At 42.2% G+C, this 18,440-nt stretch overlaps 1 protein-coding gene across 3 annotated transcripts in view; it reads right to left on the bottom strand.

The window, feature by feature from the left end:
* Positions 1–1,761: 1,761 nt before the first annotated feature.
* The window catches only part of LOC129643096 (prolow-density lipoprotein receptor-related protein 1-like), a 42,143-nt gene continuing 25,464 nt past the window's right edge, over positions 1,762–18,440 (bottom strand). For 2 of the 3 annotated variants that reach the window (XM_055567210.1, XM_055567211.1), the window contains 15 exons: positions 17,310–17,439; positions 16,928–17,112; positions 15,968–16,154; positions 15,159–15,377; positions 14,584–14,767; positions 13,395–13,596; positions 13,142–13,306; positions 12,764–12,964; positions 11,237–11,786; positions 10,712–10,837; positions 9,517–9,627; positions 7,015–7,251; positions 4,477–4,945; positions 2,288–2,396; positions 1,762–1,841 (listed from right to left, as the gene is read on the bottom strand). In XM_055567210.1, the coding sequence (XP_055423185.1) occupies positions 1,812–1,841; positions 2,288–2,396; positions 4,477–4,945; positions 7,015–7,251; positions 9,517–9,627; positions 10,712–10,837; positions 11,237–11,786; positions 12,764–12,964; positions 13,142–13,306; positions 13,395–13,596; positions 14,584–14,767; positions 15,159–15,377; positions 15,968–16,154; positions 16,928–17,112; positions 17,310–17,439 (3,105 nt within the window). In that variant the 3' untranslated portion in view covers positions 1,762–1,811. The remainder of the gene's footprint in view (positions 1,842–2,287; positions 2,397–4,476; positions 4,946–7,014; positions 7,252–9,516; positions 9,628–10,711; positions 10,838–11,236; positions 11,787–12,763; positions 12,965–13,141; positions 13,307–13,394; positions 13,597–14,583; positions 14,768–15,158; positions 15,378–15,967; positions 16,155–16,927; positions 17,113–17,309; positions 17,440–18,440) is intronic. The other variant, XM_055567212.1, reaches the window with a different exon arrangement.

Raw genomic sequence — 18,440 nt, 5'->3', positions numbered from 1 at the left:
CTATGGAGAGATTTTCAATTAAAAGGGGAAAATGATGGAAGAAATTTTCACATATTGAGGTATAGAAAAGTCATTCTGGCTCATATATGATTTAATTTGAACTTTAGGTTAACTGAAACAGCCTGCTTCTAGCCTACTAAACGTACATTGTATATTTGCTTTAACTGCAAATGTCTGTCTAGTCAAAGCTATGGTTTTTCCAGTAGTCATGTATGCATGTGAGAGTTGGACCATAAAGAAAGCTGAGCACCAAAGAACTGATGTTTTTGAACTGTGGTGTTGGAGAAGACTCTTGAGAGTCCCTTGGACAGCAAGGAGATCCAACCAGTCAATCCTAAAGGAAATCAATCAGTCCTGAATATTCATTGAAAGGACTGTTGCTGAAGCTGAAACTCCAATATTTTGGCCACCTGATACGAAGAACTGACCCATTTAAAAAGACCCTGATGCTGGCAAAGATTGAAGGTGGGAGAAGGGGACAACAGAGGATGAGATGGTTGGATGGCATCACTGACTCGATGGACATGAGTTTGAGTAAACTCTGGGAGTTGGTGATGGATATCACTCCTGGCACGATGCAGTCCATGGGGTTGCAGAGTTGGACACGACTGAGCAACTGAACTGAATTGATTAAGGAAAAATGTATTAGTATTTAATATTATAGACACTAAAGCCCCCACCAGGTGGAAGAAGTTAAGTACATGATGACCAGACTGTAAGCCATGACATAAGCTGCCACAGTTTCAAGAGCTGGCCTCAAAAAAAATGGGAACAAAAAGGCTCTGGAACTGAAGATGAACTGTACCTAGACAAAGTCAAGATGATGCTGGTTAACCGGTTTCAAGAGGACTGTCAAAGTTGACTGCTGTTTTGCATGTAGCCCCCTCCCTTCACCAATAAAAGCTCTGGTCTGCTGATTGCCAATGGGTGGTAGTTGGCCTTTGCCAACTGACTCCACTCTCAGTTGCCAGCCTTAGAAATAAAGCAAACTTTTTCCTTTCCATCAACCTTGCCTCTTTATTGGCTTTTGGGCAGCAAACAGCTGGACCCTACTTTTGGTAACAGTCTCAATTCTGGGCATATATCCAGCCAAAACTGTAATTCAAGAAGATAAATGCACCCCTATGCTTATACCAGCAGTATTCACAATAGCCAAGACATGGAAACAATCTAAATGTCCTTCTACAGGTGAATGGATAAAGAAGATGTGCTGCATATAAACAATGGATTAATACTCAGCCATAAGCAATACATGAAATAATGCCATTTTCAGCAACATGGATGGACCTAGAGATTATCATACTAAGTGAAATAAGTCAGAAGGAGAAAGACAAATACCATATATTACTTACATGTGGAATCTAAAATATGACACAAATGAACTTATCTACAAAACATAAACAGACTCACTCAGAGAACAGACTTGTAGTTGCCGAGGTGGGCGTGGGTGGGTAGGGAGAGGGATAGATTGGGAGTTTGGGGTTGGGAGATGCAAACCATTATATAGAGAATGGACAGACAAAGTCCTACTGTATAAGCACAGGGAACTCTATTCAATACCCAGTGATAAAATATAATGGAAAAGAATATGAAAAAGAATGTATATAAATGTATAACTTAAACACTTTGCTTCACAGCCAAAAATTAACACAACACTGTAAATCAACTATATTTCAATAAATTAAAAATAAAAAGCAGTTATTTTAATATGAAGTTACCATTTACCACAAATTGTTACAGAAGTTAAAACAGTACACAGTGAAATATATAAACAGTTTTTATTGAGATGTTTCAGCTTCTTTTTTGTCAGGTTAGTCAGTTTGTAAAGACGTTAACAGTTCCTGTAGGAAAAGAGACTTGAAATTAGAGAATATGCATTACATTAAGACAAAGCAAAAACACAGAGATGGTTGAGCTACACAGAAGTGAGCAGAGGTCGCAGGATGGGGTTGGGGGACATAAATTTTAGGGGTAATGTTAACTAACCCTAATTACACCTCGCTTCACCCCAGGTAGTATTGAGCCCCTTTTGGAAGTCCACCAAAAGCTGAATTTCTTGATTACATATATGTTTCACTTTGGTGTGAACAACTTGAGACTGAACAGAATCAGCAATCCAAAAAGTTACTGAGCATTCATTTGGTCTACATAATAACATCATTTGCCAATAACAAAAAGCTCTTTAAGTTAACATGGCCTACTTTCACTCTGCTAGGATTTTTTGCTAAGGGCATTCTGTGACTGGATCTCACCTCCTGTTTTCCTCAAAGACTCTTCCCAGACATACCTGTTCATCATAAGCTTCATTGACAAAAGTCTCACTATTCATTAGATTCTCCTCTTCTTGGTCATTTTCTTTATGGCAGGTCAAATTTCTTGATGATGCTGTCCTATTTCTAGAAATCAGAGAAAGTCAAAAGAGTTGTTCCTTAAGGTAGAAGCTGGGAATGGGGCATGGTTCGAAGACATTAACTCGTCCGCTATGAAAAGTTATGAAAAGGAAATGGCAACCCACTCCAGTACTCTTGCCTGGAGAATCCCATGGAGGGAGGAGCCTGGTAGGCTACAGTCCATGAGGTCGCAAAGAGTCAGACACGACTGAGCGACTTCACTTATGAAAAGTTATTGTTATGCGAACAATGTTGTGCTTTTGTTGTCTCTATAACAAAGAACTGACCTAGAATGGCCAACACTTGAGTCAGTTATGATTTGTTACTAGGCATTCACTGAACTTCCAAAATGTTGTATCTTCTCAGTTGAAAGGAAATTAGGAAATGAGTCAGTGAGAATTGAATCTAAAAACAGGTAACTAGCAACTGGACATAGATGAGTTAAGAAAGCAGGTTAACATAGAAGACAGACCCGACTGACCATCAGAAGCACAAGAGAAGCACCTCAGTTCATCTTAACATTAACCAGTGTTACTTTAGGCAAAGATATACCATTTCTCCTGGCCTTTTCTTCAGTCTGTAAAGTGAAGGCTGTACAGAGGAGATGTAACTTTAAAGGATTCTAGTTATCCCTGTAATGTTTCTTGATATGTATTCTGTACTGTTTCAGGTACTGTGTGTTAGTCACTCAGTCAAGGCTGACTCTGTGCAACTCCATGGACTGTAGCCCATCAGGCTCCTCTCTGTCCATGGGATTCCCAGGCAAGATTACTGGAGTGGGTTGGCATTCCCTTCTCCAGGGGATCTTCCTGGCCCAGACAGAGTCAAACCCGGGTCTCCTGCATTGCAGGCCGATTCTTTACCATCTGAGCCAGCAGGGAAGCCCCAGTGTTTCTTGATATATAGGCTGCTTAATATCCCTTCCCAATATGTTTAATCAGTTCCCTTCAATTACTGTATCTTCTTAAAGCTTATTTTGTCATCATTCTTAATAATTTGAGTCATTTTTTTTGTTTCATTTGTTTCTTTAATCCAGTGACTCTTGTTTTACATAAAACTTTATGCTTTTGCCTTAAATCTCTCTTAAGAGCTTATCTCACCTCTTGTCAAGGGCTATGTTTGTCCCCCTAAAATTCATATGTTGAAGTCTAACCCCTAGCACCTCCAAATGTGACCGTTTTAGGGATAGGGTCCTCAAAGTGGTAATTTATGTCAAAAGGAAGTCATTAGGGTGGGTCCTAATCCAACAGGACTAGTGTCCTTAGAAGAAGAGGAGATTAGGACATCAACATGTACAGAGAGAAGACTACATGAAGATACAGGAGAAGCCCGTATCTACAATCCCAGGAGAAGCGCAACCCTCGGCCTCAGAAGAGACCAACCATACTGACACATTGATTTCAGACTTCCAGCCTCCAGGACTGTGAGAAAATAAATTTCTGTTGTCTAAGACACCCACTAGGGAATGTTTGTTATAGCAGCACTAGCAAACTAACACACCCAAGAAATTTTCCCTCCAAACAGTCATTGGCACTGACTCTGCCTCACTGGAGGCTTCCCAGATGGCGCTAGTGGTAAAGAACTCGCTTGCCAATGCAGAAGATACAGGTCTGATCCCTGGGTAAGGAAGATCCCTTGGAGAAGGAAATGGCAACCCACTCCAGTATTCTTGTCTGGGAGATCCTATGGAGAGAGAACACAGTGGGCTACAGTCCATGGGGTCGCAAAGGGTCAGATACAACTTAGCGACTGAGCATGCATGCACACACACTTCCTCATTAGAGGGGACTCTCCTCACTTTATCCCTGAGACTGTGCCCCTGACTGCTTTTACATTATAGTAAAAGCACTGCCCCTGACTGCTCCTTACATTATGGTTTGCTACAGGTCTCACACAAAGATGGTCTCAATTATGATTTTTCCAGGTCATCTAACAGATAAGTCTGCTTCATTGCTCAAATCTTTCCTCAGAGAACAAATTTCTACAGTGGATTCATACCTCTGATCTCATTAATCTTGTTTTAGTTTTATTTAACAAGCCGCCTTTAGAATAAAATTCTCCCATGAGGACAAAAGTGGCTGCTCACCGCTTTAATTTGCGTTCTCTTCTGAAATATACAAATGCTCCCAGAATGACCAGAACAACCAATAGGGCTATGGTTAGGCTGAGGGCGATGTGGCCAGGGGCAGGTCCATGGGCTGCTTCTTCACAGAAGTCTCCGCTGTAGCCCATCAGACAGTTGCATTTTCTCAGCTCTCCTTGCATTGTACAGATTCCCCTCCCACTGCAGAAATCGCTGCTACAGAGCAGAAGTTTTTCCCTGTGTGAATCCTTGGGCTGACCTCCTTCCTTGGTTTCTGGAGTCTCGCTCTCTAGAGCAGGAATTGGAGGGGTTAGAATTTTTCTGACAGGGTAATTCATTCCTTCTGGACCTGGAGATCTAGTCTTGGTGGACTTGGTACCCTGGAGAGGTTGGACAGCTTTTGGTGTCAGTCTCTTTCCAGACTCTGACGTTTTAGGTGTTGGTGTTGAATGCGTTATATCTGGATAGGTACCTGCAAAAACAGTAGGTGTGAGTACGAGTGTATATACAGGTTTGTTATTGTCAATTAATAACTATTTCAGAAGAATAAGAATTCCAGTGAACTTAACTGGATAAGTTTGAATTTTTGAAATCACAATCACTACCATTACTTTGGGCTTCCCTGGTGGCTCAAATGATAAAGAATCCACCTGCAATGCGGGAGACTTGGGTTCCATCTCTGGGTTGGGAAGATCCCCTGGAGGAGAGCATGACAATCCACTCCAGTATTCTTACCTGGAGAATCCCCATGGACAGAGGAGCCTGAGAGGCTACAGTCCATGGGGTCGCAAAGAGTTGGACACGACTGAGCGACTAAGCACAGCACAGCACCATACTTTTGACAAAACAAAAAACTATCAAAAGCTGATTTAAAAACTACATATCTAAAGGCACGTAAAATATTTGGTTTCAGGACCAGCGTAGTCTATCATACCAATCCATTTTCAAATGATGATATGCAGGATTTTAGCCAAGGTAGATGCCACCAGTTCCAAAAGTGTTTTCTCTATAAGGATGAGTGTAGTAGATCAAAGTAGTATATATCTAGACTATAAGGATTAAGTTTATCTGTAAATATTTCACATTTTTTGAGTCCAAGTAAACTGTAGGTTTAGCAAGACATACAAGTTGCAAATATTGAACCAAGTTTGGTGGCAGCATGGGAGGGACACTCATAAAGCAGGGAGCAGACAGACAACGGGTTCTATCCAAAGAGCAATCCAAGAGTTAAGTTTATGTTTAAGGCATTTCACCATGTTCTCTGTCATTGTTGACACAGGTGTTACTCCTCAAATGGAAGACAAAAGTACCAGGAGTGAAAAGAGCAGAATTAGCAATAAAAATGCTTCTTGCTTCTGTCCTAAGCTGGCCTCACAGAAGCATTTCCAATCCTGGGCATTTAGGATCCCTGATGGTAGGTTACATCCAAAGGAATTCAGCTTAATTTTATATACCCAGTACCATTTCCCTCAAAAAAGTTTTATATGTAGTCAGGGTGAAATCATCAAGAAGCAAGGACAGCTCTTAGGCCCAGCACATCAGGAATGGGAGGACAAAAGAAGGTTAGGTTAGGTTTTAAACCAGAAACCTAACCTAACCTCAAGGTGGTAAAGGTGATAAATTTCTCACTCATTTACCCCCATCCTTGAGCCACTGCCAACACAGGACTAGCAACAAAAGCACCCTTAACTGCTGAAAAATAGAATCAACTATGGGAATCAAAATCCCTTATCTTTCCCATTTAAGATGAAGTGTTTAGAGGTAATAAGTAGTCTTCCAGCTAGTCAGGTTTTACAGAAATAAGAATTTATATTGAGAAGTCAGTGATAACTCTTCACTGTAAGGCTCCTTTTCAGATCTCTTTCTTTGCTGGTTATGACTAAGCCCACTGTCTCTCTAATTCTATCGTGAAGGGGACTTAGATACCAATGGAACTATAGCTGATGATTCCAGCAGAATTAGGTATTATGATTACTCAGCTGTCTGGCCACGACAACAGCTTCCCATGAACCATGATTTGGAACAATATTTCTATAACAACCATCTATAGCTAGCATTTAAGGATTAACTTGACAGTGTTATAATAATATGACAACTTTCTACACACCCTCTTTAATTCCTTAATAACTCTGAGCTAGAATATGCTCCTTCCACATTCAAAAGGGGGAACCAGGACAAGTCAACTAGTTTGCCAACCTCTTACATTCCAGGTGATGCTGTTATGATCAGGGGCTGAACTGGATCTGAGTTAGATGAGTGCTCTTTCAGGCAACATATACTGTCGAGCCCTGTGGAGTGAACTATTGTATGGCCTACTCTAAAATCGAATTGAGGGGACGTTAGCTTTTTACAAAGAGTCCCCATAATTTATATACAATTGCCCATAGTTAGAAGTTTCATATTGTTCAGTTTAAAGAGTACACAGTGAGAAGAAAAAAACAGTTTAAAGGATAAAATCTTGAGGAACACTGTGGAATTAAATATTATTAAAAGTAAATCACCAAGGTGACCAATGGTGGGTCTCAGGTAGGAGTTACTCACAGTCCATTTCATCAGATCCATCCAGACAGTCAGCATGACCATCACAAACCTGTGTGGCGGAAATGCATTTCTGACCATCCTTACAGGACTCTGATGGTGCAGAGCATTGGACAGCTTCAAGACACTTCTTTATGTCATCCAAGTAGTACCCACTGGGACATTTACAAGTCTGTCCTTCCGGCTTTGGTAAACAGATATGGCTACATCCTCCATTGTCTTTTGAGCAGTGGTTACTACCTGTGGATCCCCACCCCCCAAAAAAAATACTGATTTAGACTATTTCAGAAGGCTCTTCTGTAAACTTTCTGCAAATAGACCATCAGAGTTAGAGGACCAGATTTTTCAGATTTTTTCCCCAGGGTAGATGGCTTTTCAGTTTAATTCCTTTTAGACAACTAAGAACCAAGTGATTGGTGATTCTTCTTCATGGATAAGGATGGCTTTAGAATCAGGAGTTCACATCTGTAACTGTAACTAAGCTAAACATGAGTTTATATTGATGTCTCCAACTCTAATCTATTACCATATGGATCATTCTAGCTTCCTTCACTTGGTGATCTGTAAATTCTCAATAGTGAGAAAACTGTCTCCTATCACCTGCCATCTATTTACTTCATTGCTCAATTCTAGTAAACATATATAGTGGTATCAGAATTGTTAGTCTGTGCCCCAGTGGGAAACTAATTTATCAAGGAGAGTACAGGGCTTATGTATAGCTTCTTTTGCTTCAGTGTTAGACTCCACTCATTTCCAGAGTTACTTTGCTCAGCACCTTTTATACCTTTTCAGGAACATTGTTTCATACATTTGTAGAACAATTAGATTGTTTTGTCACAGTTTGTGTTCCATCCTAGAATCCCCTGACTTTCTAAATGATTTTTTTTAATTTGCATGTCTTAAGGTTTACTCTTTGTGCTATGAAGTTCCATGGGTTTTGACAAATGCGTAATTTAATGTATCCACAATTACATAATCATACAGAATGCAAGCCTTAAAAATATCCCCTGTGCTTCACCTATTCAACTTCCCTCTTCCCCCTCCTCCCTGGAAAACACTGATCTTTTTTCACAGGGTCTACAGTTACACTTTTCCAGAATGTCACATAAGTTTATAGCCTTTTCAGACTGGCTTCTTTCACTTTGTATTATGCACTTAAATTAATCCATGTTGTTTCCTGGTTTGAGAGCTTGATTCTTTTTCGTGGCTGGCTAATATTCCGTTTGTACCACAGCTTGTCTATCCATTCACTTATTCAGGGACATCCTGGTTGTTTTCAGTTTTTTGTGATTGTGAATAAATTTGCAATAAACACGCACGTGCATAAAGCAAAACAAGCCAGTAGTTCATATAAAGGACCAGCTTAAGAAAAATTGAGGTAAACTTGGCTCATCCAAGATCCCCTGTAAGTTCTCCTTTCCCTTCGCATCATGTAGCCAAGATCTTAACTAGAAGGGCCTTGATAAAGCTCTCTTTAGATGAGAACTCAGAGGCTGTGGTCTCTCTCATCCCTCTAAGAGTCACAGATACAGAGAACAGATTGGTGGGCTCAAGAGGTAGGGGTTAGGTGGTGGGGGACAAGAGTCTAATTAAGTCAGCCATGTATATTTTCCCATAGTTCTCCAAGGCTTCTATCTCAAGCTTTGACTTCTGGTGAGGCTTTATCTCTTGACATATTCCAGGGATTCTGGAATAGATTATGGATATAACGAAGATAAAGTGTACTTCAGAAATGACAGGGACCCTCAGTTAGGCATTTGCATCTATAAGAAAGGTGGAGAAATACATGCAAGCACCCTCAAGTTGATATTTGAAAGATAAGTTAACATCAAAAGTAGATACAAGTGACAATGAGTAGAATGAAGAACAGTTTCACTCTAGAATGAAAAGGGGATTTCCGGTTTTATCACAGGTATAATTCAGTCTTCAATAAGAGAACATAAAATTGGACCCAAGTATACCAAACCCATGGAGAAGGCAATGGCACCCCACTCCGGTACTCTTGCCTGGAAACTCCCATGGACGGAGGAGCCTGGTGGGCTGCAGTCCATGGGGTCGCTAAGAGTTGGACACGACTGAGTGACTTCACTTTCACTTTTCACTTTCATGCATTGGAGAAGGAAATGGCAACCCACTCCAGTGTTCTTGCCTGGAGAATCCCAGGGACGGGGGAGCCTGGTGGGCTGCCATTTATGGGGTCGCACAGAGTCGGACACGACTGAAGTGACTTAGCAGCAGCAGCAGCAGCAGCATACCAAACCCAAGCCCAATATCCTTAGCACCACTGTGTCTCCTGGCTATGCAACAGGACTAGCTATAAACAGAAGCAGACCATACATAACTGCATGAAGATAAGAGTTATATAGATCTACAGGAATGTGTCAGAGAAATATTTTACTGGGAAACACAAAGATATTCCAAGGAGATACTATAGGATGGAACAACTCCCTCATAGGGAAATCCAGTAGACTTCAGTGTTGTTATAATCACTGCAAGGTTGCTTACCCTGTTGGCTAAGTTTACTATAAACTTTTAAATCCACAATCTTCTGGTCTACTTGGAACCACCGGTTTTCTGAAAGTTCTGCTTTGCTGTACCAAACTTTACTGATCTGGGCTAAAACAAAAGGCAGTGAACAATCATTAACAAAAGTGAAATTTATCTTACAACTTCCTGGACAGAGAACACTGCTCAGTATGAAAACTGTCACTCATCTGGAAAAACTCCAGTTAAATAACAGGAGTTTTACAGACGAGACATGCATTTTTCTAAACCTAGTTCCTGGAAAGAAACTTAAAGATCAGTAAAAGCTGTTTTGTGCTTTTGCCGAAAATAAAGTCCAGTGAACGTATGTCTAGCACATTCATAGACATCTAGATACACAGAGAGAAAAGTAGGATATGATACATGAAAATTCAGCTCAAGCAATTGATGGGTGAGGATTTTAGGCGTTCTCCCAGAACAGCATTTCTAAAAATGGCTTATTTGTAACAAGAGTCACCAGGGGATCTTAAATGGCAAAGGTCTCACCACATACCTAACAGTTTAGCATCTTTGCGGTAGGATCTGATAACTTATTTTTGCAGTTCTCATGAGGCCAGCCCAACTGGTCGAGGGACCAGCACTGGGAAATATAGAGAGACAGATTTACTTTAAACAGCCTTCTTCAGTTTTACCAGACCTAGACTCTAGTCAGAAATAACATACTAGAAAGAGTACTGTGGTTTAGACCATTTCTTTGAATACTAGAAATATCCAGCAAGTATAGAATGCTCTAAAATTCACCTAATACTTTCATGTGTACCTAGTCAATCAAGACAGGTACACTTCCCTCATGTTACAGGTAAGGTGTTATAGCTATCAACTGACAAAGCCACCTGGTCCCAATTCCTGGCCCAGTTCTCTCTGTACCATACCCTGGTGTCCTTCAAAGCCAAGAGCCTCCTACAAAAGCCAGAAATCTCAGGCAGAATGAGATAAAGGACATTCACATGTAAAGAGTAACCAAATAAGTAAAAGCTCCCCCAAATCACACAGTCACTGTTGACATTTATACATGTTAAATTAGGGAAGCTGCTTAGCTATTCCTCCGCAAGAAACACACTGCCAAAGATCAGTGCTAAGCAGTAGCAGATTTGCTTTAGATATCCAGGAGTAAATTCAGCTCACAAAGACAATCAGATGTAGAATTAAGACCTACCATCATCCACGGTGGTCCAGAACATCATGCCTTGGCCATATGTAAACAGGTTAAGGCCCTGAATTCCTCTGCGGTCTATTCTGTATCTAGAGCCGTCTTGTTGAATACTTTCTATGAGTCCTCTCCCTAGAAGGAGAGGGTCAGTTAATTTCTGTTTGGAGCCCAAACAGCTGTACTCCATCCTGTGGCTCTTTATGTTTTGTCCTGCCTCCCTTCCAGAAGGATACATGCATTTCCTGAAAACTAGTTCTTATTCATTCTAAAAGTACTACACAAAGATTTACTCATGCATATTTGTTAGTTCTTGATTTCACCCCTTCACCAAGAGGCAACTGCATGACTCTCTGGGCTAATATATGCTGCTCAGGATGGGGACTGATTGTATTTGTTTAGAAAGTGGTACAGAAAATGTAAACTCAGACCTAAAAGCCATGTGAAGTTACAGCTGAAGACTAGAAACCATCACTATTTCTCTGGCCAAGGTCCCTCAGCCTCACACTTACGGTGGAGAAGATAATTGCTCACCAGGATCAGCCCAGTACAGACGAGTCCCTGCATCTGAAAAGCTCAGGCCTACAGGGACCTGGGGTTTCTGCCAGAGCACCTTCCTCCTGCTGCCGTCCATGGAGGCGCATTCAATGCTGGAGCCTTGCCTACCATCATCCTGGGGACCCAGGTCCACAAAGCACATGACTGCAGTTGGTGGGTGGAGCACGACACAGGTTGGGCGATAGAGACTTCCACTGAGCAAGACAGTGGAGTACTGGCCTCTGGGGGAAGCTATGTTGATGTGAGCATTCTCACTGCCAATCCAGTATATGTTTCCACTCAACCAGTCCACAGCAAGGTCAGTCACTGTGCCCTCCACGGATATGATTTTCCTCCAAGAGAGCTTTCCAGAGTCTTTGAGCCTCAGTAGCCAGATATCACCCGTATTCCACTCTGTCAGGTAGAGCACCTTCTCCTGGGCGACGTAGTCCATTGATGCAAGCTGGTTGACATTGGTAAAGGGAAGAATCCTGTGTCCTGGTAAAGTTGCTTGTCCTCGTGAAGCATCTAGATTTTTCAGATAGATCTGTGGGGAAAAAGTAATTGGATGGCACCAGTTGAGACTAGTCAAATTCTTCATCTTGATTTTGAATTCATGTTCAGATACTTACATTCAGATTTTCACACAGTCTTATTGCCTAAAAGCAAATTTCATTTCTCTCCCTTCCTGTAGTTTCAGGCCCTTAAAATTCCTTGAATTCATATGCTTGAAATATTTACTCCTCTGTGAAAGGCCTCCCCTCTTAACTTTTTAAATTTATTTTTACTGAGATAAAACTGACATACAATACTATGTAAGTTTAAGTTGTACAATGTGTGAGTTTGATACACACACACACACACACACATATATATATATATATATATATATGAAAGGCCCTCTTCTTTAAATGAGACTTCAGTCTGAAGATCTTACTGAAACTGAAGTTGGTCTTCCAACCCTAAAATCTGCTTTGTCATTTTATTTATTTATTTATTTTAATATAAATTTATTTAATTGGAGGCTAATTACTTTACTATATTGTAGTGGTTTTGCCATATGCTGACATGAATCAAAGTCGTCAAGTCCTCTGGATATGAGAAGTTAGGGGTGACTTGCTTGTTAGTACCTTTTCTCCTCCTATGATTTAAGAAAAGTGTCCTCACAAAATGTACTTACCTCTCAGGCTAGAACCCAGCCAAGATTCTTGTATTTGGAATTACTCTGCATCATCAGCTAGGTGCTTGGACAATTCAAGTGAATTAAATATTATGTCAGATCCCTAGCCTCATTGTGTTCTGAGGTGCTAAGTGTTTCTTAAGGAATCTAAGTAGGAGTGGTCTTCATTTCATAGCTACTTTTTTTTTTTTTTTTTTTGGTCATCATAGCTCCCAATACACAGTGAATATTCAAATTTAAATTGTATTTGAAGAATATCCCAAAGGGAAGAAATTCAAGGAACTCAAATTACCCAAAGTCTGAAATAAACTGTAGCCCAACCATGTGACAGGACAGGATAGTACCTGCATGATAACTGTGGGCAACCCAAGGAACAGAAACGCAGATTCCTTGAGGCGAACACAGTTGACACCATCATCTGCAAGCAGGAGTCCAGCTGGACAGCGACAGCTTCCCTTGGATTGTGGGCTCAGAAGGCACAAGTGAGAACATCCAGCGTCCAGACAAGGATTCGAAGACCTGGGCTGTAGCACTTCGTGCATTACCTGGAAGAAAACACCTAGATGTCACTACATGTTGTTGAATCCTTAAAAACAGCAAGTAACTAAACCCTGCCTTTCAATCATTATAGATGGAAGTCCCTGCAGTTTGTCCTTGGGCAGCTCATACACGTAGCCTTCCCAGGGAGGATCGGAGGATATTTTGAAGCATCAACTATAGACCTTTAGTCCGTAAGGCTGTTCCAAACGCTTGATGAGGACAGCCCGGTTCTTGCCAGTCATCTTTTTCATGCGTTGTACTGTTCTCGTCTTCATTTCAGACCAGAAGACTTCATCCTCGAACACAGCCACTGAGAAGGGGCTCTTGATTTGTGTTAGCTGCAACATCTAAAACGGTGATGGTGAGGTTCCCGGGATGAGTTTTACATAAGGCACATGACATTTCACACAAGCCTATTACCAAAAGAACACTTACGCTAATACCAGTACCATCTAGGTTGGCAGAGCCAATGCAGTGAAATTTGTCATCAGACCAGAATATCTTCCAACTCAACTGGTCGAGAACTATGCTAGTTGGCCAGCCGAGACCTTGACTGAGGAGTATTTTTCTGCTGCTCCCATCCATTCCAGCTTGTTCTATTTGAGGCTCTCCTCCAATTTCAGACCAGTACATTAGCCTATGTGGATAAAAGTCAGCTTTAAGACAAAGTATTACCTCACAGAAAATAACACCAATTCACTCCTCAAAACTCTGATTTATAGCCCAATTATTTCTTTCCCTCAAACTTAAACTTGGTGTATGCCTTAAACATAATTTGTGAAGTAGTAAAAGAAGGTTTTCTTTGAAGTTTTATGGTGATTGTTCATTATTTAGGGATATAATATCTATTATGACAGCTGTATAGGAACTCTAAAAAATACATTAGACCCTAGCCTGGAAAACATCCAGGGAACCTGCCAGTCTTTTCTGGGCTAGAAAGTCCAGTAGTTCCATGGACAATGGGTGCTTCAGATCACATTCTTGGTCATAAGCCCTTAGATCCATCAGGAAACTCCTGCCAGTCTCCTGAGGACCATGTTACCAGATTCCTGGTTGGAGGTATTGAAAAGGTGAGGAAAAAAGAGGGAAGGTATCTGACCTAGGTCACCTCAGGATCCTGAGTTTTGCTCTATCTTGTTCTTACATTTGATACACACATGGCCATCCCAATTAGGGCTTTGCTTGGAGAAGTAGGAAATGCTGCCTCCAAGCTCCTGGCCCTTTGCAGAGAGAAAGGGCTCTGGACCAAAGAGCTCAAGCCCCACATCCAACTCCTCTGCCCCCATCAACACCCCCCAATCACATTACTATAAATTAAACACCAGCCCTAGTTCCATTCTCCCTCCTCCTGCCATTTTAAAGCCATACAGATTCTCCACTCAGAGGGACACCTGTTTGTTTTAGCCAAAGAAAGTATAGGTGGGCCACCAAGTGAGCAAGCCTACATCTCACTTTTCTGGCTTTCACAACTACTATGGTATGGTTGGCTCACATCATAAGATCCAGAGTCAAGTCAGATAAGGTTTTTATTCACTCATTCTGTGTTGAGGGAACACAACCGAAGTGGAACTAAAGAGGGACAGACCTGACAGACTTGACCAGGCCTTGTGACACCGGGACTCACCCATTTAGGGGATCTAAAGCCAAAGACCGTGGTTGGTTCAAGTCATTGTCCAGGACGACCGTGTACTCAGATTTTCCTCTCCAAATTGCAGTCAACTGAATTGCCAAAATCTGACCAGCTGTCCCATCTGTCCAATAGAGATTCCTCCCGATCCAGTCAACCACTATGCAGTCTGCCTTTATCCCTGAGGAGAAGAAACTATTCATCATGTGTACTTAAATTACAGCTTTGCAGAAGGTTGAAGCTCACAGACCTCAGACTTGCATGCCACGTTAATTCATTTTCCAACTGATATATGCATCTCCATCAGAGCAGTCTTTTAAATGCTCCAAGATACTATTTGCAGAAGATGACCATTATGAGTAATGGTCACTGGCTGATAGTTTGACTGACTCTGTATCAACAGAGATGGAAACTTCTCATTTCTAGCTAACTATTAATAATATCAAGACTTGACCACTTGTAGTTAAGGAGATATAAACTAATGTTTAGAAAGTTCATGGCCACTCATCCTATCATTCATGCTATGTGTAATTAGTAAGGGCAAGATGAGAGCCTCTTATAAGGGGACAAACCTTTCACCATAGTCCCTTTCTTCTTCATGTCCATGCTTATCCACTGAATACTCTGGGCCCCGAGATCGGTCCAGAAGACTTTCTGATCCACTAAGTCATAGTCAATAGAAAAAATAATCAGGTTCTTGTCTGTAGTTGCCAGAATATCTTCTTTCAAGCTCCGCATCCCATAGAGGAGTAGTTTAAACTGGATTGCCACAAGCAGGACTGGTTCAGTACCTGTCAAAAAAGAACTGCTTTCTACATGGCCTTAAGGAGTTTGATTGGTGAGCCCAGCACTGGCCAAGGAATCAGAGGACAAAGTAGTTTTTGCTTTCTCATTGACAGGGCTGTGGTACCAGCTCACTGGCATCTAAGTAGTTCTTCCCTTGATGTAATGGTTAAGCTAAAACATGGTTTAAAGATACTTAGAATAAAGGGATCATTAGCCTAAATTGAAAACCGCATTTATAACTAAATATTTGGTGTTAGGTGGACAGGAAAGAAGGGCTTGTCTGGTCTTAAGGTAAGGCTGACCCATGGTTACAGAGGTTTAACTTATGGGTTTGTTATAATAACGCCTTATTTGTAGATACTTTCAGATTCAAATTCAAGGTATAAAATGAAAGTGAAAAGTGAAAGTGAAAGTGAAATCACTCAATTTACAAAATATAAAAAGGAGGCTTTGGAACTGTGCTTGTCTTGTTCTGAAGACAAAGCAGGCTGGAACACTTAAGACCTAAGAAAGAGATTTGCATTGGTATTCCGGGATGTCATAGGACCTCAAGCTCTCAGCCTACAGTTGAGGAGATATTTGCAGCTCCATTTACCTGTTGCTTTACAGGTATGGCCATCAGGCTCCAGTGAGTAGCCAGGATGACAGGCGCAGGTGTAGGAGCCCTTTGTGTTGACACAGGTCTGACTGCAAGGGTGACCACCCAGTCTCCGGCATTCATCCACATCCTCACAGATCTGGCCACTGCTTTTCAGCTCAAAGCCTCGCTCACAAGCACATACCTGACAGAGGTTGGAAAACATGAAGACTTTCTAAAGGCAAGGTACACAGTTAATAAAAAAAAGACCTCAGCTTTGATATAAAAAGCACACAGCGATATGCTCCATGTCAGCAACTCAAACTGTTCTTTGAACCAACTTCATTCTGAATGCAGTCACTCTCTCCATCTCCTGCCGCTCACCCCACATCCTTGCCACCCACAGGGGTCCCAAGTTAACAAAGATGTCCAGTTCAGCCCAGGCCCCCTAGGACTCCATCAGAATCTGTAAGTGAAGAGACCCCTAGATTTCACTGAACTGGTTGTCTGCCAACAGGACCAGACATCAGCATGGTTTTCTTCCACTTCCACAAGTTCACCATGTTCAGCCAACTAATAATGCCAGACCAGAACAGGGACAGTTCTTGACTGAAGGGCAAGTCATATTCTAAATACTCGCACGGAAAGGACTTCCTCACAGGTACTTAGTTTCCTGAGCTGCAGCAGGGCGGGGAGTTACTTGACTCTTGGGACAAATCCCCCCAAACATTGCCTCAGCGTGAATGTCGCAGTAGGGGAGTTCCTGGAGCTGGGGGGCTGGGTTCCAGAAGACCGGAGAGGGGAAAGGAACTAGACAAGACTGGGCAGAAAGCCTCAAGCAGGGGCACGTGGGCGGAGGGCTCAGGGCGGCTCTGCCGTGGAAGACTCGTGTAGGGAACAGACAGCCCGGCTGAGGATGACCGCCTCTCCCCACACCGAGTCTCCAGCCGCCAGAGCACAGAAAGAGAAACCACTCACAGGTCCGTGCGGGGACGGGTAGCAGCTGTGGAAACACTGTCCCTGGCGGCAGGCGGACGACGAGCACTGCCCGCCCTCGTCGGAGCCGTCGGCACAGTCTCGCTTCCCGTCACACACCAGGCTGAGGTCCAGGCAGGCGGAGGGGTGACACTGGAACTCGGAGCTCCCACACTTCTCCGGGGGGCCTGGAGAACGACTTTCTGCCTTTATAGTCAAACCCTCTGCCACACCTCCCTCCCACAGCAAGGCTCTCGCGCGTACAATCAAGACCTCCATCCCCGTCGAGGGATGGATTTCGGGCCCCGTAGCATTTGCTCATTGAGCTGGGTTCCCGCGCAGCTGCGCCCCTCGGAGGCCGCCCGCCTCCTCGCTGTGTACTTACATCCCGACTCGTCGCTGCCGTCCCCACAGTCACTCTGCCCATCACAGCGCCAGGGCTCGGGCACGCACTGCTCCCCACTGGCACAGCGCCACTGCCTGGAGCCACAGCGAAGCTCCCTGGGGTCACAGTCCTGAGGAGACAGTGAGCGACTCCGTCAACTCCCAGGTCCAGAGCCCAGGAAGGGGCCTGGGTTATGAGAGAACCCTCAAGTCCCCTCTTCAATGAGGCCAGAGATGTGGATGATAAGCAACGCCTTCTTCAGTTGGAGTTCAGACGACGAATTGTGGGTGATACCAACGTGGATGGGAAAGTGGGAAGGAGATACCTTATTCTGTAAACTGACCAGCCAGGAAGTCTTAATGCATTTAAGAACCTACAGCCTGTTTAAAAACAACTAGACCTTATGATGATCGTTTACCTAGTTTGGTTCACTTTGTCTATTTCATATTCAATGGTCCCATTTCATTTAGTTTATGTTTTTCAATTTCTCAATCTTTTCTTTTTTTAAACATTCTTTCTCAAGCCTTTATCAAGCATAGTAGAAAAGATTTTGTGTGTGTGTGTGTGTGTATATATATATATATATAGTATGTATAAAAGTGAAAGTGCTAGTCACTCAGTTGTGTCCGACTCTTTGCGACCCCATGGACTGTAGCCCGTCAGGCTCCTCTGTCCATGGAATTCTCCGGGCAATAATACTGAAGTGGGTTGCCATTTCCTTCTCCAGGGGATCTTCCTGACCCAGGGATTGAATTTGAGTCTCCTGCATTGTAGGCAGATTCTTTACTGTCTGAGCCATAATAGAAAACTTATGAATTTTTGCCTAACTAAAAAATTCATGACATTTTGATTCCACTTGTTTGACTTAATATGAATAGAATGCTGTATTTCTAATGAAAAAAACAGATATGCAACAAGCAACAAAGATTTACTATATAGCATATGGAACTGTAGTCAATATCTTATAATAACCTATAATGGAAAATAATCTCAAAAATAATATATGGGTATATGTATAACTGAATCACCTTGCTATGCATCTGAAACATTGTAAGTCAACTACACTTCAATAAAAAACTATATTAAAAAAGAACCTATGACTGATTCACATTGATATATGGCAGAAACCAA

The sequence above is a fragment of the Bubalus kerabau genome, chromosome 2, assembly GCF_029407905.1.
Source record: "Bubalus kerabau isolate K-KA32 ecotype Philippines breed swamp buffalo chromosome 2, PCC_UOA_SB_1v2, whole genome shotgun sequence".
In the NCBI taxonomy this organism is placed as follows: domain Eukaryota; kingdom Metazoa; phylum Chordata; class Mammalia; order Artiodactyla; family Bovidae; genus Bubalus; species Bubalus kerabau.
This window is presented reverse-complemented; position numbering and strand designations above follow the sequence as displayed.